The sequence below is a fragment of the Gadus macrocephalus genome, chromosome 2 (assembly GCF_031168955.1).
Source record: "Gadus macrocephalus chromosome 2, ASM3116895v1".
Taxonomy (NCBI): Eukaryota; Metazoa; Chordata; class Actinopteri; order Gadiformes; family Gadidae; genus Gadus; species Gadus macrocephalus.
In genome coordinates this window covers 18,881,837-18,908,447 of record NC_082383.1, presented here as the reverse complement: position 1 = coordinate 18,908,447, position 26,611 = coordinate 18,881,837, and the positions used below count along the sequence as shown (strand labels likewise).

General features: G+C 47.7%; 1 protein-coding gene across 1 annotated transcript; it reads left to right on the top strand.

Moving 5' to 3' along the window:
- The first annotated feature begins 1,670 nt into the window (after positions 1-1,670).
- LOC132451947 (protein Hook homolog 2-like) lies at positions 1,671-21,947 on the top strand. Its single transcript, XM_060044398.1, has 22 exons — positions 1,671-1,898; positions 2,937-3,019; positions 3,619-3,691; positions 3,824-3,874; positions 4,161-4,293; positions 5,206-5,273; positions 5,530-5,595; positions 6,018-6,098; positions 7,281-7,435; positions 8,041-8,181; positions 9,067-9,268; positions 9,485-9,595; positions 9,804-9,891; positions 13,154-13,220; positions 13,851-13,988; positions 16,009-16,096; positions 18,020-18,054; positions 18,244-18,329; positions 18,467-18,570; positions 18,681-18,788; positions 19,002-19,073; positions 19,496-21,947. Exons 1-22 carry the CDS (start codon positions 1,854-1,856, stop codon positions 19,622-19,624), a joined length of 2,124 nt encoding a protein of 707 aa, XP_059900381.1. The 5' UTR covers positions 1,671-1,853; the 3' UTR covers positions 19,625-21,947.
- The last annotated feature ends 4,664 nt before the right edge of the window (positions 21,948-26,611 follow it).

Genomic DNA, 26,611 nt, shown 5'->3' with positions numbered 1-26,611 from the left:
TCTGTCTGTCTTCATGTCTGACACATTTCTCTCTGTCTCTGTCGGTATTTGGCCTTGTTGACTGTCTTTCTGTCTCTTTACTCTGTCTTAGTGTCTGTCTCTTTCTCTCTGCCTGTCTGTCTGTCTCTTTCTCTCTGCCTGGCTGTTCTTCTTTCTGTCATCATGTGGGTGTGTCTGGCTACCTGTGTTTATGAGGTTCTGTCTGCCTGTCTATCTGTGTTTATGAGGGTCTGTTTGTTGGTCTCTTTCCCTGTCAGTCCCTCTGTCTGTCTGCCTGTCTATGTTTATGTAGGTGTGTCTTTGTAACAGTCACTTTTTCTGCCCGTCTATCTGTTTGTTTGTCTGTCTGTCTGGGTTTTTGTGGGTGTCTCTGTCTGCCTGTCAGATGTATTTTTCTGTCTATCTGTGTTTATGTGGGTGTCTGTCTCCCTGTTTCGTCTGTCTGTCGTTTTGTCTGTCTGTCTCTCTCCCTGTCTATGTTTATATTGGTATGTCTGTCTATCTGTCTCTGTCTTTTGGAGGATGGAGAGGGGAGGGGGAGGAAAGGTAAATAAGGCCTCAGGGCATCGTAGGAAAAGAAAAAGACAAACAAGAATTTTAAGAACAAGATGTCTCCATAGAAACACAGACAGTGTTTTACTGTAATAATCCAACGCTAGCTTTCAAGTGTCAATACAGTCTGCTCTGAAACCAGCGGCTACATAATGAAGACTTTAAACCCTGGTGTGCTGAGAGGTGGCGTTACTCAGAGTTTGTTTGAACCATTAGTGGCCGGAGTCCCTCTCTGATACCACACCGATCAGACCGACAGGACTTCCTGTCCCACTGATATACGGCGTTCCTTGTAGGGTCATGTGACTCAGCCATTCCCTCGGACAGCGGCAGGCAGGAAGTGGAACAGGGGATTGCGAAACATCAGCCCGCTAATACAGGTGTATTTATATGAGGGTGAGGCCGTGTTTTAAATGGTGGTTTCACAGATATTTAATTCTGAGTGAGGCATCAGAGAATAGAGCAGGATAAAGACAGTTACAAATACTTTGTAGTTTGTATTCATGAATATTTCTAATTGTTCAGATAAGTTACCTAATTACCATGATAGAGTACTTGATGATATGATTGATGTAATTAGCAAGATAGACATAATACATCAACAGATACCTATACATTATACATATTGTTGTTGGCCCCATACCTGCAGTTCTGTTAATTGGCTTAATGATAGGGTAGACATGTTACTAACAGGTGATCTGTGGAGCGTGGATTAGACGCTGTGAGTTTGTCAACTAGAGCCATCTAGTGGCCTTTTATTATTTTCTCCTATAAAACAAAACATTACTGAGCATATTGTCGACAACCCAAATTTAAACATGTTACACAGTTCAGGCCTGTTCCTAATTCATTTAACTAGTTTAATCAAATGTTATAGAAGAGAAAAAATTGTTTGTCCTTACTATTTTTTAACGGAAATAAATACACATACACAAATAAATACACAAATACAAAAATGTGACGCCTTGTTTTTCCTTTGATGTGGTGATTTGTCTAATTCATTAATTGATGTAATTAATTCACTAATTTAACCAGTTCATTTTAACTCAGGCTTGTTGTGCTTCTGACATGGCGGGTAATCCGTTGTCATGCCAACGCGCTAAATACGGCGGCCAGAGGGGCTCAGAGCGCGGCTGAAACGCGAAGGAAGAAGGGCACGGAATTGTTGTCCGGGGTTAAAAAAAAGAAAAGAAAAGTGCCGATACGAGTTCAAATTTAAGTTAAAACGAAAACATTGCCCAAAACGTAAAAAGCTAGCCGTAGCCGGGCACAGGACGTGGTTCCTCGACAGAAACCCGAGAATGAGTCTGGACAAGGCGGAACTGTGTGATTCCCTACTAAACTGGGTAAGTTTAGCGGCTAGCATGCTAGCGGTGCTAGCAGGGTATCCACCCGCTCCGAGAAGGGGAGCAGGTGGCCACCGCAAGCCAGGAGAGATATCTCATACTAAAGCAGACTCCATTACATCGATTTGATCTTTTGATTATGTAAACGTGGCTATATTAAGTCACATAAACCCTTTTTGGTGTAATATCCTGTGAACTGGTGGTCCAGAGTGACAGACGCTAACCTGTGCAGGTCGCTAGCTAACAGCTGGTGACTCTCTGGGGATAAACATGTCAACTGTGTGACATGTTTGGGTCGTCGGTCGTTAGGATATTACTGAGCATTTTTTGCTCAGTAATGCCTTCCTCACCCTGTCACCCGTCGTCCTCACCCTGTCACCCGTCGTCATCACCCTGTCACCTGTCGTCCTCACCCAGATTATTTATTAATAGACTGAGTAGTAAATTACCCAGGATCTGTTGTCCTGGAAGCGTTCTGTCCCACAAAACGCTGCGTTTTGTAACACTTTCCCCAAAACACCGATTTCACTAGTTCCCAGTCCTAATCCGAAATTAACCAAGGCTAAACCACAGCTTTACGTAACACTTTTAACCTGCTAATGAGGGGGTTAAATAGTGTTATTGACTCGTAAGGCACCTTAGCTTCCCCGAAACTATTTAAATAGCAATTTGGAACAGTAAGAATACAGATGGATTTGGTGTGCTGATGTGGATTTTGTTTCATGTTAAATAAATAAAGAGACTATTTAACTCATTTTATACAAAGAAAGTTTTTTCATTTCGGAGCGACAGAGGTTGGTCTTGCTCAAGGACCGTGGGCATTGGGGTTCAAAGTTAACACCCAACCACTAGAAATGGGTCAGCTCTGTAACGCACTCATCTCATCCTCAATAGCTTTTCTTTAACCACACCAAAGCATTACAGTGTACCCCCAGTGTGCTTCAATACAAACTCCCCAGCAGGGGTGTTCAGTGTATATATCCGTTCAGGTGTCTGATTTCACTAACCGCTCTGGTACCTTCCTCTCAATGTCTCTAGCTGCAGACTTTCCAAGTGCCTTCATGTACCAGCAAGAAAGACCTCACGACAGGAGTAGCCATAGCGCACGTGCTGCACAGAATGTAAGTGTCTGAGCAGCACTACTGAAGAACTGATTGAAGGCTACACCTGTTACACCCGGTCACAGAGTGTGGAGCGTGCTTTGCTTATCAGGAGGTTATACAACTTGGATGTGGTTTGTTTTCCATAAACATTATCAATTCAAAGTTGAGGTGTGTGTGTGTGTGTGTGTGTGTGTGTGTGTGTGTGTGTGTGTGTGTGTGTGTGTGTGTGTGTGTGTGTGTGTGTGTGTGTGTGTGTGTGTGTGTGTGTGTGTGTGTGTGTCCACAACTGTCCAACCCGAAGGACCTTTGCACTCTGAGATCCTCGTGTGTGTGTACTCTCTGTTCAGACAAACACACACACATTCAAACAAAGAGGAGGACAGAACTATTTTGAAATCCGAAACATAATGTTCCCTTGTTTTGAAAACCCGCCAACTCTGATTCATTCCTGACTGGAGGCAGATGTGTGTTGAGTCGTATCCCTGCCTGTTCATTACTGCCATCTGTTGCTTAAAGGAGAGGCTTTCCAACCGTGCGCCAGCACATTCTTAATGTCACCGCACAGGGCTGCCTGGGGTGATGGGGCGACGGGGGCTGATCTGTGCTGTCGTTAACAGAGACCCCTCCTGGTTTAACGAGACATGGCTGGGCAGAATCAAGGAGGACAGCGACTCCAACTGGCGCCTCAAGGTACCCTGTGACATCACCCCCCCCCCCCCCCCGGCCGCCCCTGGTCGGCCCTCCTTGTCACAATTCTGTTCGAAATATAATCTAATGTGGTAACGCAAGGGGATGTTTTAATTTGTCACCCCGTTCCTCCAGGTCAACAACTTGAAGAAGATCCTCCAGAGCATGTTGGAGTACTATCACGACGTAAGGAGAGCTTTTGTCTTTTTGTTTTCTTCTCTGAACAAAAGCCCCCGGCCATGAATCATTCAGACTTCCAACTTCTTGACATTTCACGAATCTGTTTATGAATCACAGTGCTCCGTTCCCCTCATCTCTTTTCGGCTAACTTACTGCTTCTTCTACTCTCAACCCCCTTGAATCGCATCTCCCGGATCTGTTTCCACCATTCCGTCTCTGCGATCTTCTCGGTGATTTCCTCCTGACCTCCTCCTGCCCACCTCCGGACTTTCTCCTGACCTCCCGGGTTCAGGTGCTGGGCCACCAGGTGTCGGAGCAGCACCTGCCGGACGTGGCCCTGATCGGGGAGCACGGCGACATCACGGAGCTGGGCCGCCTGGTGCAGCTGGTTCTGGGCTGCGCCGTAAGCTGTGAGAAGAAGCAAGGTGAGCGAGGGCAAGGCAGCCCGCCGTGGGGCAGCAGACGCCCAGGAGGGACCCCCCAGAGTCCAGTCACCAGATCTAGGAAAGCGGGGGGTCTGGAGGCCCAGATATCAGATTGTCCACTAATGTGAATTGGCCGTAGAAATGATCTCATTGCGTTAAATGAGATGTCGATTATTTTGGGTCACTTTGTTTAGATGTCTTTTAGGGGGTCCATGCTGTCCGTCTTCATGCCCAACAGATTACTAAACTACAGTTCCTAGTCGTATCGAAACTGGTTTTGTATGCAGTTCAAGCTCACGAGAAGAAAAACAATGGTGCATATTTTACAGATGACAGAATTATTTCCTCATCCGAAGCAAACGGTTTTCAAAACGATAACAAATCTAGAGCACTATGCAGGCTTTTGGTAGCGTTCTGCTCTTCATTAGCTAACTGCTTAGAATATTAATCTGAGTAAGGCCTAAAAAAAAAATTTGTTTGGTTCCGGTTTCCGACCGACCCTGTCAATTTATGTGCGACCCAAATTATTTTATGAGCTTTATAAAAAAAAAAATATATATATTTTTTTTTTTATGCAAACTATAATTACGTTTTGGTACAGCACCTCTTCATTCTGTACAAGGATGAGCGAATTTTCTCGTTTTTAAATGAAAACAACCTACCTATCATTCGCTTTTTTTTTTTTTTAGGCCTAAGCTCTCTGGATGGCATGTTGTTATACAGTAGCTCTTTTGTGAACCCCGGTTCTGCATTAACCTCTGACCTTACGGATCGCTGGTTAGCATGTTGCTCTTTGTTAGCTCTCTGGTTAGCACATAGCGCTTCATTAGCCCAGTACCTCACCGCTCTCTGTTTAGCATGTTGCTCTGCGTTAGCCTGTGAACTCATCGCTCTCTGGTTCTCGTCTCTCAGAGCAGATCCAGCAGATCATGACCCTGGAGGAATCCGTCCAGCACGTTGTCATGACAGCCATTCAGGAGGTAAAGTGACACGCTTTGCTTCCCCCCCCTCCCCCCCACCACCCACCTTTCTCCCATGCAAGTCTGGGCAGCCTAAGAAACTCGTAGATCTTAATCAATATATCAATGAACATTATATAATTAAAATTGTAATCTTTATTAATCCCAGACAGGAGATGTGAGATGGGTTATCTTATCATAAAGTGAATAAACGTAATAAATTAAATTATAAAACATAATAAACGTGCTGCCTGACGTAGACGATTGTTTCGTTCAGCTTCTCGCCAAAGACCCTCCGTCAGACCCAGCGAGTCCAGAGACCTACGGGGACTTTGACCACCAGGTGAGTTCTGGAAAACACTTTCCCTGGGCTGCTCCTTACCCAGACTTATCCCGTGCAACCCTCTATTGTCCCCCCTCTCCGGCCCCTTCTCTGCTGTTGACTCTCTCATGTGGGCCTGCCTCTGATCCATTGTCCTGTCTCCTTGCTGCTCCTCACCCCCTCCCCCCTCCCCCTGTACTTTCCCGGCCGGCAACTCTCACCTTTCCTACCTGCCTCTAACTCCTCTAATGTACCGTCTCTCTTCTGACTCCTCCTCTACAGTACCGTCTCTCCTCTGACTCCTCCTCTAGTGTACTGTCTCTCCACGGACTGTTGCTTACAGCCCTCTTACCCCTCTATTGTACTGTTGTTTCTCCCCCTCCCCTCCTGTCCACCCCCTCCCTCCCATGGCTGACTCCTCCTCCTGTGTCTCCTCTCTCCAGTCCAGGAAGTACTACTTCCTGAGCGAGGAGGCCGACGAGAAAGAGGACCTGGGCCAGCGCTGCCGGACCCTGGAGCTACAGGTGGGCACTCCTCATGCGCTGTAGACCCCGTGGGTTCTGCTGCGACTCTGTGCTGTCTGAGGTCTTTGTCTACACTGTGTTTTTTGTTATGCTAGTGGATGGATTGTAAAAATGTATTTTCTGTGTGCGTGTGTGTGTGTGTTTACGTCGTTAAACCTGGTACGTGTGCGGCAGAGTTGTCCTAGATGGCCTGCCTGGGACTAGCAATTCTGACAGATCTCTATGTTTGCATGGTGTTGTTTGAGCTCACTTGTGTTGACCTAGTTTTTAGTTCTAGCGTTTCACCTGTGCATTTGCGGAGCCAAAAACTCTTTTGACTTGATATGAGTCATGTAACAGAACCCCTGGTGACTCAATACTACTCTGATGTAGAGAGTTCTCGGTCATGTTTTCACAACCTGTGGCCTGCCTCGGTCCCCCGTGCTAAAGCATGCTATCTGTGCTTGAAGCTCAGTGTAGGTTTTGAGTGTTTTGCTGTACTCCCACTGGGATGATGTGCCTGCAGGTGAGTATTCACCCCCTCCCTCCCTCCATCACCTCATCCATCTTCACTACCTCCACTACCTCCATCCATCCATCCCCTCCTCCACCCTTCCATCCACCACAACCTCCGCCCATCTGTCGATCACCATCCTCTAAACTCCATTCATCGCAACCTCCACCACCTCTACACCTCCACTCATCCTCTCCCTCCACCCATCAGAATGCGGAATGCCCAGCTCGTCCTAACTGCACCCAAATACACAGCCCATCCCTCTGTCCTCTCCCTCCACCTGCCCTCCTCTGACCCCCGCCCACTGCTCTCAAGGACTGTCCTTTCTCCTTCCTGATTGGAGGTTCAGCTGAGTGTTTGAGTCGTCTTTGACCGCCACCACTGGGGCCCTCTCTTCCCTCCCTGCCTGAGTTCCTCCATGTGCTTATTATGTTGAGTGCAGCGGAATGGAGGACGGTCCATCTGACTACCTGCCGTGGAATGGTTGTGCATGTTGAACGATGCGTTTGTGTGTGTTTTAAGCGACTTTCTCTATGACTGCGTTCAGCGACCGGGAGCGCGTTTCTCTCCACCTTTCTCGCCTGACAACCGTTCCGTAATCGCTCCCTCGATTCACGACCACAGCAATAACTCTCTCTCCATCTCTATCTCTCTTTCTCTTTCTCTTTCTCTCTCTCCTCCCCCCCCAGTTGTCCACTGTGATGGAGGAGCGCTCGTCCCTGCAGGCTGAAGCTCGCTCTCTCAGGGAGCGACTGAACGGGGGTCATGACCCCACCGCCATCACCGGCAAGAAACTGCTGCTGCTGCAGAGCCAGATGGAGCAGATGCAGGAGGAGAACTACAGGTCTGATAGGCCGCTCTGGCTGTCAATCACAGGGGATACTCGCACGATTGGATGCCACTAGATAACGGGGTTGTGCCTTATGTTACGGAAAAGCATTGCGAGTTTCAATTGAAAGGACAATGCGTGCTGTGTTGAAGCGCCATACTAGGTATCGTCACTGACGTCACATGGAACAAACAGAAAATGGCAGTTGGACAGAAACTGCTCTCTTCACTTGTCTGCGTCTCTCTTTAGTGAATCCTCCAATCAAAGGTTTAATGAGAAGAGTCAACTTAAAGGGCAGATTTTCATACGGGTTGTAATGGCTAATCAGACCCACACCTTATGGCAGGATATCACCCCTTTTTAAAGATTCTGAAACAATGATTTATATCGGAATAGTTGTCGAATCTAAATGAATGACCTAAATTGGTCTCCACCAGAGGCTCCATGTGACCAGTCCGGACGTTGTAGACGCCCAGGGCTATGTTCTAGTGTTCTTCAGTTCTGGTGGGCTGGTGGTGTAGGCCTTCCTCGTTCCCCACAGTAGCTCCATTCACCAGAGTCTTTATGTAACCCGTGTTGATCGGCCATGTTGTCTCCTCCTCCTCCTCCTCTCCCCACAGACTGGAGAACAGCCGGGACGACATGCGTGTGCGAGCCGACATGCTCCAGCGGGAGGTGCTGGACCTCCAGGGACGCAACGAGGACCTCACCTCCCTGGCCGAGGAGGCCCAGACGCTGAAGGACGAGATGGACATCCTCCGGTGAGACCCGCCCGGGGCTGGGTCTTTAGCACCATAACTAGTGCTAGTGCAGGCTAACGTCCCTCATACTAACTAATGTTTATCGTAATGCTAGTGAATCAAAGCTAATGTATCTCGTGAGCCATATGGGTGATGATATCAATACTGCTAGTTAGTCAAAGCTTATGCCAATTGATTTATGTATACCGATACCTAATCAAAGCTAATTTAATATATATTTATTTAATATATATTCTAATATGTTGGCTAAATCAAGTGTGTGTGTGTGTGTGTGTGTTTGGGGGGGGGTGTACTTCCAACAAACTGATATCGAAACAAATATCTTTTGCTATCAAAGTTGAAGTTGTAGGATTTGACGTCATAACTAAGGTCAATGGACTTTGGCAACTGAGCAGCAGCAATGAAGAGGTTGTTGTTTATTACTATAACCTCTCTCCTGTTGACGTGGTTCATGGACAGCATTTACACCGCGCTTTTCTAACCAGGGTCCACTCAAAGCGCTCACTAACATTCACCCATTCATGCACACATTCACCCATTCATGCACACGTTCACACACCAACGGCGGAGTCGAACACACAAGGCGACAGCCAGCTCGTCAGGAGTCAGTCACTTACTCAGGGACACCTCGACACACGGAGGGGAGGGTGCGCAAACTAGTATCCTTCCTATCGCCAGCCATCGGAAGGTTGCCGTCGTGTGTGTGTGTGTGGGTGAATGTTAGGTAGGCTTCCCTCGGTAGAACCCACCGCTCCACCTCCTGAGCCCCATGCCATGTTCTCCATGAGCTCCTCGGACGAGGTGCACCTCCTGGTTCCTCCGTTGCCCTGCCTGACCCCCGTGTGTGTGTGTGTGTGTGTGTTTGTGTGTGTGTGTGTGTCCCAGGCACTCGTCGGACCGTGCAGGCCGCCTGGAGGCCCTGGTGGAGACCTACAAGAGGAGGCTGGAGGACCTGGGGGACCTGCGGCGGCAGGTGCGCCTCCTGGAGGAGCGCAACACGGTGTACATGCAGCGCACCTGTGAGCTGGAGGAGGAGCTGAGGAGGGCCAACGCCGTGCGCTCACAGCTGGACTCCTACAAGAGACAGGTGAGGAGGAGCTGGACTCCTACAAGAGACAGGTGAGGAGGGGGGGGGGGAGAAAGAGGAGGGGGGAGTCATGGAGATTAGGAGGAGGTGTGTGATGCTTGGATGAGTTGTACAGGTTGGTGGTACTTGACACTTTTGTCTTATGCCATGTTAAACTTTGCTTCTCAACCTATTGGAACCTGTCTGTTTCCCTCTCTGCCTGTCTGTCTGCTTCAGGTCCATGAGCTGGACTCCAGACACTCTACAGAGGCCATGAAGGCTGAGAAGTGGCAGTTTGAGTACAAGAACCTCCATGACAAGTACGAGGCCCTGGTCAAGGAGAAGGAGGTAAAAGCCCCCTTTAACCCCCATCTGGAATCATCCATCCATCCATCTATCAATCATCCATCGATCTTTAATCAGTGCACTCGCTCATCATCCACACGCTATCATTATTTGTTTGTCAAGTCATTCATTCAGTAATCCATCCATCATTCATGGATCCTATCAAGCCCCCATCATTAACCCTCCACCCCTCACCTGTGTGGTGTCCCAGCGTCTACTGTCGGAGCGCGACACGCTCAGAGAGACCAATGAGGAGCTGCGCTGCGTCCAGGTGCAGCAGAAGGGGCTCAGCGAGACAGGTGGGTGAGACGGGGGGGTTTTGAGTGAGACAGGTGGGTGAGACAGGGGGTTTACAGTGAGACTGGTGGGTGAGACGGGGGGTTTAGAGCGAGACAGGTGGGAGAGACAGGGGGTTTAGAGTGAGACAGGGGGTTTAGAGTGAGACAGGGGGTTTAGAGTGAGACGGGGGGTTTAGAGTGAGACGGGGGGTTTGGAGTGAGACGGGGGGGTTTAGAGTGAGACGGGGGGGTTTGGAGTGAGACGGGGGGTTTGGAGTGAGACGGGGGGGGTTTGGAGTGAGACGGGGGGTTTGGAGTGAGACGGGGGGTTTGGAGTGAGACGGGGGGTTTGGAGTGAGACGGGGGGTTTGGAGTGAGACGGGTGGGTGAGACTGGTGGGTGAGACGGGGGGTTTAGAGCGAGACAGGTGGGAGAGACAGGGGGTTTAGAGTGAGACAGGTGGGAGAGACGGGGTTTAGAGTGAGACAGGGGGTTTAGAGTGAGACAGGGGGTTTAGAGTGAGACGGGGGGTTTAGAGTGAGACGGGGGGTTTGGAGTGAGACGGGGGGGTTTGGAGTGAGACGGGGGGTTTGGAGTGAGACGGGGGGGTTTGGAGTGAGACGGGGGGGTTTGGAGTGAGACGGGGGGGTTTGGAGTGAGACGGGGGGGTTTGGAGTGAGACGGGGGGGTTTGGAGTGAGACGGGGGGGGGGTTTGGAGTGAGACGGGGGGTTTAGACTGAGACAGGTGGGTGAGACAGGGGGTTTAGAGTGAGACAGGGGGTTTAGAGAGACGGGGTTTGGAGTGAGACAGGGGGTTTAGACAGGAGGTTTGGAGTGAGACGGGGGGGTTGGAGTGAGACGGGGGGTTTGGAGTGAGACGGGGGGTTTGGAGTGAGACGGGGGGTTGGAGTGACACGGGGGGTTTGGAGTGACACGGGGGGTTTGGAGTGAGACGGGGGGTTTGGAGTGAGACAGGTGGGGGAGACGGGGTTTAGAGCGAGAAAGGTGGGTGAGACGGGGGTTTTAGAGTGAGACAGGTGGGTGAGACGGGGGGATTGAGAGTGATACAGGTGGGTGAGACGGGGGGTTTAGAGTGAGACAGGTGGGTGAGACGGGGGGTTTAGAGTGAGACAGGTGGGTGAGACGGGGGGTTTAGAGTGAGACAGGTGGGTGAGACAGGTTGTTTTGACTATGACAGGGTTGACTTGTATGATTTAGAGTGAGACGGGTGGCGGAGACATGTGGGTCAGCGTATCGTAGGTAAGTCTAAGTGATACATCGAGGGTGAGACAGGTGGTTGATCGGGAGACAGGTGAGGTCTGTGGATTAGAGTGAGACGAATGGATAATGGATCACTGAATTAGAGCGAGATGGGTATTTGAGAGTGAGACAGGTGGTTGAAACCTGTCGTTGAGAGTGAGACAGGTGGCTGTCCTTCTGCACCAATCCTCCACATTAATGACATGCGTTGTCAGGACTGTGAATAATGTGGTTCTTGGCATCGACTAACCTCGCATGTTGGTCCGCATGACTCAACCGTCGCTGACCTTTTTACTTTCAAGACTTCTGTGGCGCCGTGTGGTAAAGGTCGGGCTGTGTTCTCCAGAGAGAAGTTACTGTGTTGTTCTCCAGAGAGAAGTTACTGTGTTGTTCTCCAGAGAGAAGTTACTGTGTTGTTCTCCAGAGAGAAGTTACTGTGTTGTTCTCCAGAGAGAAGTTACTGTGTTGTTCTCCAGAGAGAAGTTACTGTGTTGTTCTCCAGAGAGAAGTTACTGTGTTGTTCTCCAGAGAGAAGTTACTGTGTTGTTCTCCAGAGAGAAGTTTCTGTGTTGTTCTCAAGAGAAAAGTTACTGTGTTCTCAAGAGAAGTTACTCTGTTCTCTTCCTAGAGAGAAGCTACTGTGTTCTCCTCTAGAGATAAGTTAAAGTTACCGTGTTCTCCTCTAGAGAGAAGTTACTGTGTTCTCCTCTAGAGATAAGTTAAAGTTACTGTGTTCTCCTCCAGAGAGATGTTACTATGTTCTCCTCCAGAGACAAGTTACTGTGTTCTCCCCCAGAGAGAAGTTAATGTGTTCTCTAGAGAGAAGTTAATGTGTCTTTCTCTAGAGAGAGGTTACTGTGTCTTTCTCTAGAGAGAGGTTACTGTCTTTCTCTAGAGAGAGGTTACTGTGTCTTTCTCTAGAGAGGTTACTGTGTCTTTCTCTAGAGAGGTTACTGTGTCTTTCTCTAGAGAGAGGTTACTGTGTCTTTCTCTAGAGAGAGGTTACTGTGTCTTTCTCTAGAGAGAGGTTACTGTGTCTTTCTCTAGAGAGAGGTTACTGTGTCTTTCTCTAGAGAGAGGTTACTGTGTCTTTCTCTAGAGAGAGGTTACTGTGTCTTTCTCTAGAGAGAGGTTACTGTGTTCTTCTCTAGAGAGGTTACTGTGTCTTTCTCTAGAGAGAGGTTACTGTCTTTCTCTAGAGAGAGGTTACTGTGTCTTTCTCTAGAGAGAGGTTACTGTGTCTTTCTCTAGAGAGAGGTTACTGTGTCTTTCTCTAGAGAGAGGTTACTGTGTCTTTCTCTAGAGAGAGGTTACTGTGTCTTTCTCTAGAGAGAGGTTACTGTGTCTTTCTCTAGAGAGAGGTTACTGTGTCTTTCTCTAGAGAGAGGTTACTGTGTCTTTCTCTAGAGAGAGGTTACTGTCTTTCTCTAGAGAGAGGTTACTGTGTCTTTCTCTAGAGAGAGGTTACTGTGTCTTTCTCTAGAGAGAGGTTACTGTGTTGTTCTCTAGAGAGAGGTTACTGTGTTGTTCTCTAGAGAGAGGTTACTGTGTTGTTCTCTAGAGAGAGGTTACTGTGTTCTCTAGAGAGAGGTTACTGTGTTCTCTAGAGAGAGGTTACTGTGTTGTTCTCTAGAGAGAGGTTACTGTGTTGTTCTCCAGAGAGAGGTTACTGTGTTCTTCTCCAGAGAGAGGTTACTGTGTTCTTCTCCAGAGAGAGGTTACTGTGTTCTTCTCTAGAGAGAGGTTACTGTGTTGTTCTCTAGAGAGAGGTTACTGTGTTGTTCTCTAGAGAGAGGTTACTGTGTTGTTCTCTAGAGAGAGGTTACTGTGTCTTTCTCCAGAGAGAGGTTACTGTGTTCTTCTCCAGAGAGAGGTTACTGTGTTCTTCTTTAAAGAGAAGACTAATTCAGATCTAGAGAATAGTTGCTATATTATTTTCTAGAGAAGACGTAGTCTGCTCCAGAGTCTTGTCTATATTCCTGTTGTAGTAATAGTTGCTCATAGTTGCTCCTCTCTCTCTAGGAGGTTTGTGTGGAGACTCAGGCCCGGTGGGGAGCCTAGCAGCGGAGTTCATGCCCACGGAGTTCAAGTAAGTCCTTTCCTCATCTCCTATCTCCGACCTCCTGGCTCCCAGCATGGGTGCAGCAGTCTCCCCATAAAGAACAGCCTCAATGTGAAATCCCCTCGCCCACTCTCGCCCCATATTCTCCCCACTCCGCGCTTCGTGACTAATTGCCAAGACTTCATAAAAGCCCTGCCTCAAGTTTATTATTAGCAGAGAAATGCGCAATTGGCGTCTGCAGTGAAGACACATGTCAGAGCGGTACGGTCGGCCCGCGACAGAGGGGATGTAAGGGGGGGGCTATAAAGAGACTTCTTTATTTGGGTTCTGGTTCTTCTGTTGTCATGGAACCCAGTAGAATTCTCCCATCAAGGTAATGCAGTCTAAAGTGTTGGTTCTCCATAATCTAAAATGGTAAATACACTTTCCAGTATGATTGGAAAATACCATTTATCTAAATCTTTTGTATCTACAAATTTTTGTTTTTTGGGGGATTTTGTCTTTTATATCTCATACATGCTTCTCCCTGAGCATATGAGACCAAAATCTGGGCATGTGCAAACTTACCTGGCAACCCAGCTCTCGCGGTCTGCGCTGAGGCCTGTGATAGGACAGGATGCTCAACCCCTGGTGTGCCCACCCCCCCACCCCCTCCAGGGAGACGGTGGGGCGCCTGCAGACCGAGAACCGGATGCTGTGTCTCCAGGAGGAGAGCGTCCGGCAGCGGCTGACGGAGCTGGAGGCGCAGCTGGAGGAGGCGCAGCGGGCCAACAACGCCCTGGAGACGCACAACAGGTAACGTAGTGTGTGTGTGTTTGTGTTGCATTGTTGGGACTCAAACACTTTACACACCAAACTGGAGCCAGAAATAACAGATTAACTGTTAATAACCACCGCGGTGCCAGTATTATAACTTCACGGCCCACCCCAGTTCAGTATCCCTTGATCGGACGCCAAACGACTTGCGGTCATTAAGTGTGTGTGTGTGTGTGTGTGTGTGTGTGTGTGTGTGTGTGTGTGTGTGTGTGTGTGTGTGTGTGTGTGTGTGTGTGTGTGTGTGTGTGTGTGTGTGTGTGTGTGTGTGTGTGTGTGTGTGTGTGTGTGTGTGTGGTCGGTCCAGAGGGGGGGTCTGTGGGGTCCAGAGGGGGGTCTGTTCCCTGGGCACCATACCCTGGTTCCTCAGCCTTCCCCAGCAGGCCGTGGTGGTTCTCCAGGTTCACGGCGTGTTCCCACGGCCCGTATGGTAGGAGTGCTGCTCTAAATGTCAGCACTCCCTCTGCTCTGAGTGGGCCGAGAAGGACAGCCCAGCCAGATTGTGTTTGTGTGTGTGTGCGTGTGTTGAAGACTATGGATGGACAAGTGTGTGTGGTGTTTGTATGTTTACGTGCCTGTGGGCATGTGGGCACGTGGGCGGTGTGTGTATGTGCGTAGGGTGGACGAGTGTGCATGTGTGTAGGGTGGATGAATGTTTGTGTGTGTGTGTGTGTGTGTGTACAGTACCAGGTCCAGGGTGTGGGCGGTTGCCTCCGGCTGGCTCTGGCGCTCTGAAATACTCCACCGCTCCCACCTGGCCAACCAGGGAACTGCAGAACCGTGTAGAACCCCTAGTAGTAAATCCACTGTTATTCTGGGGCGATGGGAGGGCTATGGTGCTATTGGTGTACCATGCATTTCCAAGTCCAATTACCTATAATGTCTATAAATGTAGACGCCAGGTGTTCAGTCATATCTCGGATAAAACATTGTGTTTTGAGTTTGATCATTTTGTCAATAGCGGTGGGGCGGCGGCGCACTCACTGACGTCTGCGACACGGCGACGCGGCCGCCAGTGAGTGTGCATGTAACTCCGCGTTTACATGCGGACACATCTGATTTGCATAGATGTGGAAGAACAGCTCAATCGGAATAGAAAAGTATCATATATATATATATATACGCCTCAATCGGTTTGGAATAGAATTCTATGCGGAATAGAATAGGTGGTGTAGTCCGCTATAAATACTTATTCCGATTAGTTTGGGGTTTAACTTGGAGCAGCTGCAGTAGTTCGCAATTGGTCCACTCCGTCTGTACTTTAATGCACACCGAACCTTACCGCTGTCAAGGAAATTGGATTTATTGCCTGATTCACGTCTTTGTTATTATCACTCCGTAGTAGTTTCAGTAGTCGGTAACTTAACAACCCCAGCGTGTCCGGTTGCTAAGCGACGGGTGACATCGGTGGGTTCATGTGTTAGCATCGTCGTTCTCGCTCCGTGTGTGTGTGTGTGTGTGTGTGTGTGTGTGTGTGTGTGTGTGTGTGTGTGTGTGTGTGTGTGTGTGTGTGTGTGTGTGTGTGTGTGTGTGTGTGTGTGTGTGAGAATGACAGGGGGAACGAGTGCTATGCAGAGATGAATGGACGGAACGATTTTTAGATTTCCAAATCGCGTTATAAAAAAATAAAAAAATAAATAAAAATGACAGAATCAATTCGTGGCGCTCGATGTTGATTCTGTGGCGCCACGCCACACAATGGTCTATGTATGGGAAACACTGAACATGAGCACTACTGTCAACTTGATTGACAAGGTCACATGTAGTTTAGACTTTCACCCTTAGTTGTGACCTTCCCTACTGTCGAACATATCTTGTGTCATTATTCATCTCAATCATCTCTCTCTGCCTTTCTGCCTGTCTGTCTCTCTCTGCCTGTCTGTCTCTCTCCACCTCTGTCTTTGTATCTCCATCTCTCTCACTACGTCTGTTTTGCTCTCCTGTCTCTACCTCCCTCGCTCTGTATCTCTCTCTGACTCACACCTCCCTGCCTCTCTCCCAGGCTGAACCGGCAGCAGAAGTCGGAGCTGGGCTCCCAGGTGGAGGAGCTCCAGAAGGCCCTTCAGGACATGGGCAGCAAGACTGAGGACGTGAGTGGGAACACCCCTTTGCTTGAAACCCCCTAACCCGCATCCGTTGTGTGACGCGATCCAGCCAGGGGACTTTACTGCAGAGACATTCAGCAGAGACATTTTTCCGAGACTTGCAGTTGGTTTGATTTGCAGATCGACCGCTACACCGCCAGGGCTTCAATAAGGGCTCACAGATCAGTTTCTGCGTCTGTCCATTTCCTGTAGACTATGGCGACACATTAGTGCCATAATTCACTAATGTGATAAAAGATGCATTCGGGCGTATTATATTATTCCACCCACGTAGATATTAACTTCGAGCGCGCAAATGATCTCTGCGCGCGCGCAAATTACCTCTGCGGGCGCAAAACAGCCTCTGCGGGCGCAAAACAGCCTCTGCGGGCGCAAAACAGCCTCTGCGCGCGCAAAACAGCCTCTCGCGCGTAAAAGCCTCTCGCGAAAGATGTTTTGCGCTCTCGCTCGAATTTAATTTTGGCACTATGGGGGAGGGAACCAAGGCAGGGCGGGCTTTCCTATGATTGGCCGTTTCTGAAGCGCGATATTTGATTGACAGCCCTCCTCAGCCCTCCTCTCATTCAATTCTGAATTTTACAGTAAATGGCTGAAACAATAGTTACGTATTGTAACTCCAGATTCTATGAGTATTAGTGCAGCCTTTTAAGGCTATCGCTATTGGGTTATCCCTAGGCGTGAGCCGTAGCACTGAAAAATCTAATATCGCTTCAGAAACGGCCAATCATAGGAAAGCCCGCCCTGCCTTGGTTCCCTCCCCTATAGTGCCAAAACTAAATTTGTGCGCGAGAGCAGAACATCATTCGCGAGAGGCTTTTACGCGCGAGAGGCTGTTTTGCGCGCGCAGAGATAATTTGCGCGCGCGCAGAGGTCATTTGCGCGCTCGCAGTTAATATCTAAGCGGGTGGAATAATACAATACGCCCGAATACATCTTTTATCACATTAGTGAATTATGGCACTAATGTGTCGCCATAGTAGACCACCCCCTTGTATCGGTTACCTACGGAATCTTCATCTATTACGTACGGAATCTACGGAATAGATGAAGAAATCATTGATAATCATCCCAAATGAACGTTTTAGCGATTGCTGTGATTTAACATCGAGTTCAGCGGTTGCACTGTTTTGTCGGCTTAGCTCAGGTGGTAGAGCAGTTGCCTTGTAACCGAAAGGTTGCTAGTTCGTTCCCCAGCTTCTCCTTGCTGAGTGTTGATGTGTCCCTGAGCAAGACACTTGACTGCTCCTGACGAGCTGGCTGTCGCCCTGCATGGTTGACTCTGCCGTCTGTGTGTCAATGTGTGTATCAACCGATGTAAGTTGCTTTGGATAAAAGCGTCTGCTAAATGCCCTAATTGTAATTAGTTTAGTAATTGGGGGTCAGCGATTGCAGTGAATGAGAAAAAGAAGTTCCGATATTTTAGAAAAAGAAGTTCCGATATTTTAGGAATGTAGTTCAGCGATTGCAGTGATTTAAGAGTCCAGTCTCTTCTCCTGTGTTGAGGAACGTCTTCTCTAAGGATGTGTGCTTTCTGCTGTGGAGATTAACCTGTTTGCTGTGATGATTCAACGCTAACTCCTGCCCTGTCGTCTGTCTGTCTCTGTCTCTCTCTGCATCCCCGCCAAAATCAGGCAATCGTAAGTACGGCCCTGCCTATTGGCGTGCGCGTGCGCGCGTGTGTGTGTGTGTGTGTGTGTGTGTGTGTGTGTGTGTGTGTGTGTGTGTGTGTGTGTGTGTGTGTGTGTGTGTGTGTGTGTGTGTGTGTGTGTGTGTGTGTGTGTGTGTGTGTGTGTGTGTGTGTGTGTGTGTGTTGATTGTTCTTACTGCGCTCTTTCAAATTCGGGGTGTACTCAGGGTTTGTTTTCTGGTGGTCGTAGCTGAAGGCTGTTCTCTTGTTTTTCTCTCCAGTCGTCTCTACTGAAGAAGAAGCTGGAGGAGCACCTGTGAGTACCGTTAGCGATGTTAGCCGCCGCTGGCTACCGCCAACATGGGTCACTGTTGGTGATGTTAGCCGCTTGCTATCGGTCAACCCCTAGCATGGGTCACTCATTTACATAAATGTACGCTACCTGAAAGCTTTCACCTGCCCCGGCGCGTTGCTAACCCATGTTCTTCTTCTGTGGTGGCTCCAGGGAGAAGCTGAACGAGGCACACTCTGACCTGCAGAAGAAGAAGGAGGTCATCGACGACCTGGAGCCCAAAGAGGGCGGGGACAAACGTGAGCCAACCAGCCTATCCTCCCGTCAACTTTTCTATCGCTAACTTTCTTACCCCAAATAGTAACTCACTCACTTGTGCCCTCATTCCTTATTCCTTTTTCCACATTTCTCTCGCTCTTGCTCTCTTCCCCCCCAGTGTCCAAGAAGATCGATGAGCTGCAGCAGAGTCTGAAGAAGAAGGACGAGGACATGAGGCAGATGGAGGACCGGTACAAGCTCTACGTGGAAAAGGCCCGAACCGTCAGTACCCACAAAGCCCACCAAGAAGCATGCCATAAAGAAACGCCATAAAGCACCACCAGGAAGTGAAGCTCTGTGTCACGTGTGTGTGTGTGTGTGTCTCCTGAAAGGTGATCAGGACCCTGGAGCCAACCCAGCAGCAACCGCTGGCCTCCCCTGAGGTCACGGCCCTGAAGAACCAGCTGACCGAGAGGGAGAAGAGGCTCAAGCACCTGGAGGTAACCCTGGTGACTAGGGCTGGTTGCCGTGGGTCTTTAAGGTGTAACACTGGTTACTAGGACTGGTTACCACGGCTCTTTAGGGTGTAACGCTGGTCACTAGGGCTGGTTACCTAAAGGTGTAGCGCTGGTTACCTGGGGTCTTAAAGTGTAGCATTGGTTACTATGGCTACAAGAGCTCTACGCTCTGATTGACGTCTGTTTCTGTGTCAGAACGACTACGAGAAGAACAGGAACCGGCACGACCAGGAGGAGAAGCTGATCATCTCGGCCTGGTACAACATGGTGAGGCCACATGCCAGCACATCATACAACACCGCACGACCAACTCTGACCTCCATGTTCTAGAGTGTTTAGAGGGGTGATATTACGCCACCAGGCGTTATTGTGATCAGCCATTACAAGCCGTTTGAAAACCTGCCCTTACCGGTGTTTTAGTGACATCACAAGTGGGCGTGTCCACCTAGATGTGTGCTGGATAGATCAGTCTACCAGCCTACCCAGTGGACTGCGGCGAATGTTGCTCATCTATCCGTCATACATCTAGGTGGACACGCCCACTTGCGATGTCACTAAAACACAGGTGTTTTAGTGTGGGGTTTAAAGGGGTGGTGTGTCACGCCACCTGGTGGCACCTTCCCTGTCGATGTGGTTCTCACGGTTCCCTCCTGCGTTCTCCCCCTGTGGGTTCTGTCGGGTTCCACCAGGGTCTGGCGCTGCACCAGAAAGTGAGCGGGGATCGGATTGGTTCCTCAGGCCCGGCCATGTCCTTCCTGGCCCAGCAGAGGCAGTCCACCAACGCCAGGAGAGGGCTGACCCGGCCCCAGCCCCGATGAGACCTCCGTCTGCTCCTCCTGCTCCCCTCTGGGGCCCTCCTGCTGGATCTGAACCCCTGCTGGATGCTCAGACCCAGCGGGCATTCAGGAGACGGGTTCTATGTGAATTAGACCCATAGGGTCTAATTCACATAGAACCCGTCCTCTGAATGCATGGTGGGATGCCTGCTCGCTCTGAACACCAGCTGGGTGCATTAAGCATTAAGAACACTGGTACTGGGTGACACGGGCCCATAGGTGCTGTTGCCATGCGTGTTGTTACCATGACAACAGTGCCGTCTGTAGAAGGTACTCCTTGGAGGTTTTTCTTACCAAAACTGCCTTTTTCCCCCCCCCTCGGTTTGGTGGCCTTAATGCCTTCTTCTACTAGTGGTTACTGACCCCTCGAGGCAGCCTGGACTTACTGCTGCTGTTATTGTGTCTCCTACTGCTGGACTGTTGTGGAATGACACCCCAGAGAGACGCCGTATTGTTTCATACAGTCTCTAGGGAAGTCAGACCTGCTGCGGTACGACCGATGGGAACTTTCGGATCAATCGGCGAAGAGACAAACATGAGAGAGTTTTTAATTATTTTATTTCAATCATTTCTTTTCCCATCATTTCTTTCCATTTTGGTGTAATTGTGTGCTGTTTAATTTCCTTATTTTAACGTGTAGAGTTCTGTTTTTAAGGAGAAGAGGCGGTGCTTGTGTGCATCACGTATGAAGGACATTTCTGTCGTTGTTCTTCCACTATGTTTTACTGGAGCTCAGAGTGGTGGTGGAGTGGAGCTAGTCCGGTCGTTGTTCTTCCACTATGTTTTACTGGAGCTCAGAGTGGTGGTGGAGTGGAGCTAGTCCGGTCGTTGTTCTTCCACTATGTTTTACTGGAGCTCAGAGTGGTGGTGGAGTGGAGCTAGTCCGGTCGTTGTTCCTTCACCATGTTTTACTGGAGCTCAGGGTGGTGGAGTGGAGCCGGTCCGGTCCTGATCCACCAAACCTTGCTCCACACTGCCCCCTTCTGGCCGGTTTTGATTTTAGACTACTTTACTTAAGATTTTCTTTCTGGTTCCACTTTAATAGACAGGGTTTTGACGGACGTGGAAGAGTCCCGTTGCTGTGTGGAGGCTTTAATCTTTATTATATAATGTGAACAATGGGTAGGATTAACAATATATTCATCAAAGCACTTTTACCCCCCCTCCCCCTGCCACGGGCCCTGTGCCTGTAGAATACACTACTAGCTTCTCTGACTTCTCTGTCAGCGGGAGTTCCTTTAAGCTACAGCCCTCCTGCCCTGGTCGTCTTCCACGGCGGTGGGTCACAACTGATGGCCTCAACGGGCCACCGTACAGCAATACTTTAATTATTTGGCACTTTACAGACGATGCCTCTTGGTACTTTATGAGGACATAACCGTGACATTTCTACGAGTTTGAATGAGCTCGACAGGGGAGACGGAAGTAGTGGGATGAGGTCATTTTGGAACTAATGAAGGACCTATTTATCATATGCTGGATGGGGCAGAAAGCTGCTGTCACCATGAATCACAGAATGTCAGAAACATTCACTTGTATGCTGGATTTTGGTCCCTACGCTTTTGTTCAGTTTGTGTATTTCTGTGATCCTCAAACCTGTAGACTAGAATAAGCAGATGTACTTCTTTTTTTTCGGGACAAAACAATCCACTGCTTTGGTATGATTTAGACCTGAAATAGCATAGCTATCGCCTTTTTTATTTAATTTTTTTACAAACACTACATCTAGCAAACCTAAGCAGGCTAGCACTAGCATGACACGGTTTCAGAAACGGTTGCGTGCTAGCGTTAGCCTGGCTCGTGCTAGCTTTTGTGCTGCAAGCATACGTCTTGTTCTTGTATCAGTCGACCGTAACTGTTCTGTAGCCTTAGCCTAGCGCTAGAGTGTAGGATTACCATCTGTCAACTGGAACCTTGTTTGCAGGCTTTAGCCTAGCTTGTGTGCTGCTAGTGTTAGCCTCGAGTGTGAGTTAAAGCTGATGTAATTTTGTACCGAACCCCCCCCAAAAAGCATCCGTGTTGTGATCCCAGCTAGCGGCTAGCAGACCTTGGCTAGTCCTATGTGTACCTCCTTGTCATACTTTTGGTCTAATACTGGATATTTATGTGGTGTTTTTTCTCAGTCTATCTGCATGGTTTGAAATGGTTGTCTTGGTTTGTTTTAATTATTTTATCTTCATGGTTGTATATCAGTGGGACTGGTTGATTTGACAGGACTTTGCTTAAAGAGGGGGTTCGGAAAAAGGTTGTCTAGGTGCTGTAGTCCTGCCTAGTCTGCACTACGAATAAATGGGGACTGAAGAAATCTGAGCTTTGTCGTGTGTTATTTCATGTACCTTAAACAGGACTGCTCTTTACTTTATAAAATAATCACATTAATTTAATGTGAACTATAACTCAGACCAGATCATTCATGCTGTAGTGTTGTCAGGGGGAGGGAAGCTGTTGGTTGACCGCCACAGAGACGCAGGTTTGAGTACCGCTAATGATGGTTGTTTGGTTAACTTAAAAATGTGTTTATTTAAATTCACAATTCATGAAGTTTGTCTTGTAAGTTAATGTATCTGTTGCCAATGAGGTAACTCAGTGGTGTTTGAGCCAAGGCCCACTGATGAAAGCCTTGCATTTGCAGTATTATGAATGTAACGAACTGGCTGTCGCCGGCAAAACCGTTTATCAAATTGGAAAATGACCACTTAACGCCAAACGTTTCACCAAAGGGGAATAAACGGAGGTCTTCAAATTAGAATGTAGTTTCCGACAAGGTTAAGATTGTGAGTAAGTGGTAAGATCTGCTGATTAAAATGCTGGAGACCAGGGGTCAACTCCTGCTTCATTTGTTACTGCTAAAACCTACTACTGTTGCCGGTTTTGGTCACCTGCTGCGATGCACCAGAGACTCTGGCCGCAAAGGACAACCATCCCCACAGGCCTACAACCGCTGATCCACTGGGCATTTTATCAGCAAAAGCACAGTTGAAATTCTTTGGTTTTGGATATGTCGCAGCCTACACGAGGCTTCTCAAGGACGGCCGGGCCCAGCTGCTCACGCCAGTACTCACAAGTTCACAACTACAATTAGACGGAAGGACAGCCAGTCTTCTGTCAAAATACTACTTCTATTGCTACTACTATCTGGAGATGTTCATCTAAATCCTGGACCCCTATTTCACTCAGCAGCTATTTCAACCGAGCAAAATATCATTCCAGATGCAGTCGGAATCGTCTGAAGTCACTCATCCATTCCAACCGGTTATTATCACAACCCCGCTGCAACTCACCCAGACTCCGCAGATTCGGATGCCGGATAGCGTCTGTCCTAGCGGGGCCACGGAGGTCGTGGGCCTTGGGAATCGGCTGGCCGGAGGGGATTCTTATCGCTGCGGTTCCACTGGGGAGGCCTGGATAGGTGGACGAGCTAGTCCACTTATCGATGTTCGAGATATCGCGCTGGGAGAGCCTGTCGGGCTAGTGCGGCGGTTACAGTCATACCCTTCGGGCTCGGATGGAAGCGCGGAGTTGTATAATCCCGCACTTTTTGCTGTTTCATCAGCGGCAATGGTACTTGGCCAGCCCGGGACCACCAGCGGCACTAACATTCGGGTGAGTTCGGCGCCTGGTGTTGATTCGTGTGGTGCTCCAGCAATACACTGTCATTCTCTCGGTGAACTGTTTGTGACAGATGATGAATGTCAACAAAGACGGACGCCCGAAAGGGCCAAAAAACACTTCACTAATCGCGCAGTCCAGAAACAACGGCAGTTAAGACTTTTTCAATCTGTGAATCATGCCAAAATCATCTGGAATTCTGAATGTAAACCTAAAGGTATATTGGGAGGACATATCAATATCAGAGGCATACTGCCTAAAATAGACCAGATCCGGAATGTACTTAATGACTCTAATTTGGACTTTTTGTGCTTTTCTGAGAGCTGGTTAAATCCTAATGTTCCTACTGACCTAATTGACATATCAGGGTACACATGCCATAGGAGAGATAGGGCCAAGGGAAGGGGAGGGGGTGTTTTAATTTATATTAGGGAACATTTTAAATGTGTAGAGCTTAAACTGGACCTGAATTTAGAGTGCCTGGGATTGAATGTAATGCTATCCCCTAAAATGTTCTTCTCTCTGTTGTCGATAACTGGCTGGATAAAAGTGGTAAATCAAAACTAAAATCAACAATGGAGAAATTTAAATACAAACAGCTGATCAGTAGACCTACTCGAATCACTAGGAAAAGTGAAACCCTTATTGATATGACAGGCCAGAGAGGGTTACAAAAACATAATCTAATAACTGGCCTTTCAGATCATAATATGACACTGATGGTACGAAAGCTAACAAAAAACGCCTAGTACACCACAACAAAACAGAAAATCTAATTCTAACAACTGCAATTCCCAAGTCAAAAGTTGGTGACTTTGAACATGACTTGAGTGAAATTAATTGGGGAAAAGGTAATTAAAGAGCAAGATCTAAACCACAGTGCCAACAACTTTGTCAACCCTTTGTGATCTAATTGATAAATACACACAAACCTGGAAAAGCAGACCCAAGAAATTATCTCTTCCATGGGTCAACAGTGATATCCTTCAGATCATTAAAAAGCGAGATCTTGCTCTTAAAAGGTCTTTAATAACAAAACACAACACTGACCACCTTGTCTTTACAGGCCTGAGGAACAAAGTAGTGTCTGAATTACGAAAGGCCAAGACCAATTACTTCTCCAAACTCATTGAAGAGGCCAATGGTAATAGTTCAAAACTGTGGCAACATATAAACAAACTAACCAACTCCAGCAAGCATAAACACCCCAAAATAACCAGTCTGAAAGTAGGTGATACTCTTATCCATAGTAATGAGTCCATTGCAAATGTTTTTAATAGCTTTTTTATTGAGTCTGTACAAGAGCTGTTGAGTAATTTTAAAGCTACGGAATCATCTACCAAAGAATTTGACAATGCTCAGTCTGACTCCTTTTATATTAAATTGGTATCTCATGATGAAGTTAAAAAGGTGATCACAAACATGAGTAAGTCAAAAGATATTCATAATCTTCATGCTGCATTAATCAAGAAACATCAGAGCTACCTGTTAGAGCCAATCACTTACTTAGTTAACCTGTCTATACAAACCAAAATATTCCCAGAAAGCTGGAAAACTGCAATAATTACCCCTGTTTATAAATCAGGAGACAAGGACATAGCGAGTAATTATAGGCCTATTGCTATCCTCCCTGTTGTCTCAAAGGTTCTGGAGAAAATTATAGCTGAGCAACTAATGGAACATCTAGAGTCTAACCAGCTGCTTCATCCACAGCAGTTTGGGTTTAGACAGAAATACTCAACTGAAACAGCTAATTGTTATTTGCTTGAAAACATAAAAGCTTCAATGGAGAAAGGAAATGTTGTTGGGGCAGTGTTCCTAGACCTAAAAAAGGCCTTTGACATGGTAAACCACAGTACTCTAATGAACAAGTTAAAATCGTTCAAAATGTCATCAGAAGCTCTGCAGTGGTTTGCATCTTACCTGGAGGGGAGAGAGCAATGTGTCAGGGTCAATGGGGTCAGGTCCCATCTGCGTGCCAACAGCATGGGTGTACCGCAAGGGTCTGTACTTGGTCCACTGTTGTTTTCTATGTATATAGAAAACACTCCGCAATCCGTGCACAGCAAACACTCCGGTTAGCCAAAATAATTATGCACCCCTCACACCCTTTGAGTGGCTCCCCTCAGGGCGCCGACTACGCTGCCTCGGCTGTAGGACACAGAGGAGAAAAGCAACCTTTGTTCCCAAGGCTGTTCACCTCCTCAATTCCTCCTAAACCCCCCACCCGGGCTTGTGCCCTCCCCACATGGACTGGTGAAGCCGTGTTTGTTTTTGTTGTTTTTTTGTTTGGATATGGCACTGTCCTTTGTAATGCTGCTGCTATGTGCCCTCAATTGCCCCCTGGGGACAAATAAAGTTTTTTTGAATTTGAATTTGAATATCAATGACCTACCAAACTGCTGTCCGGGGTCCAACTGTCAAATGTATGCTGATGACACTGTTATCCATGTGTCCAGTAAAACACCCAGCTTAGCAGGTGAGCACCTGACACAAGCATTACTCAGCATTTCAAAATGGCTTGAGCTGTCTCAGTTGACCATTAATGTGAAGAAAACCGTCCCGATGTGCTTCTCCATCCGTAATCACCGATGTTTTCGAGGTACGGATCAAAAATGAATTAATTTAATCAGTAAATGAAGTAAAATATCTGGGCATCCTGGATCAGAATTTAAAATTTGTTACGCAAATTAAGTATGTTGCAAAAAAGGTAAAAATAAATGTAAACTGTTTACGTTTCATAAGCAGGGACTTATCATGTCAAACGGCCAAATTATTTATGGACGCTATGTTTTTTTTCTCATTTGTCATACTGTATCACATCATGGTCACAAGCTTCTTCTACTGCATTAAAACCTATCTTTTCAATATACAATAAAAGTCATGGACCGGAAACCCATGAGATGGCATCACTGCGGCATTCTAAAAAAACACAACCTTTTCACCTTTGATAACTTTATTAATTTTAGTAATCTTCAATTGTTTTTCAAGTGTGTAAATAACCAAGTGTCACCACTGTTGTCTGAATTGGCGATCAGACGTCAGAGCTCTCGTCGGGCAAATACACGAGCCTCCATCAATGGTTATTGTCTTGTTCCCATGTACAGGACATCTTTCGGTCAGTCGGTCTTCTCTGCAAAGGGGGCAAAACTATGGAACCTCTTGCCCACTAGTCTAAAACTACAGACTAACAGCAACACTTTTAACAGAGAACTTCAACAACGGCTCAAATCAAATCAACAGTGCTCACACAAATAATTTACAACTGGTTTATTGTTTGATCATGCTGCCTTTGTTTTTCTCTACGTAGCCTATATATATATATATTCGACTCATTATATTGCTGCTCTGTACTCTACT

Coding starts and splice junctions, on each gene's coding strand:
- LOC132451947 (XM_060044398.1), top strand. CDS start 1,854: ATGAGTCTGGACAAGGCGGAACTGTGTGATTCCCTACTAAACTGG. Junction 1,899..2,936: donor GTGATTCCCTACTAAACTGG/GTAAGTTTAGCG, acceptor CAATGTCTCTAG/CTGCAGACTTTCCAAGTGCC. Junction 16,097..18,019: donor TGGGCAGCAAGACTGAGGAC/GTGAGTGGGAAC, acceptor TTTTCTCTCCAG/TCGTCTCTACTGAAGAAGAA.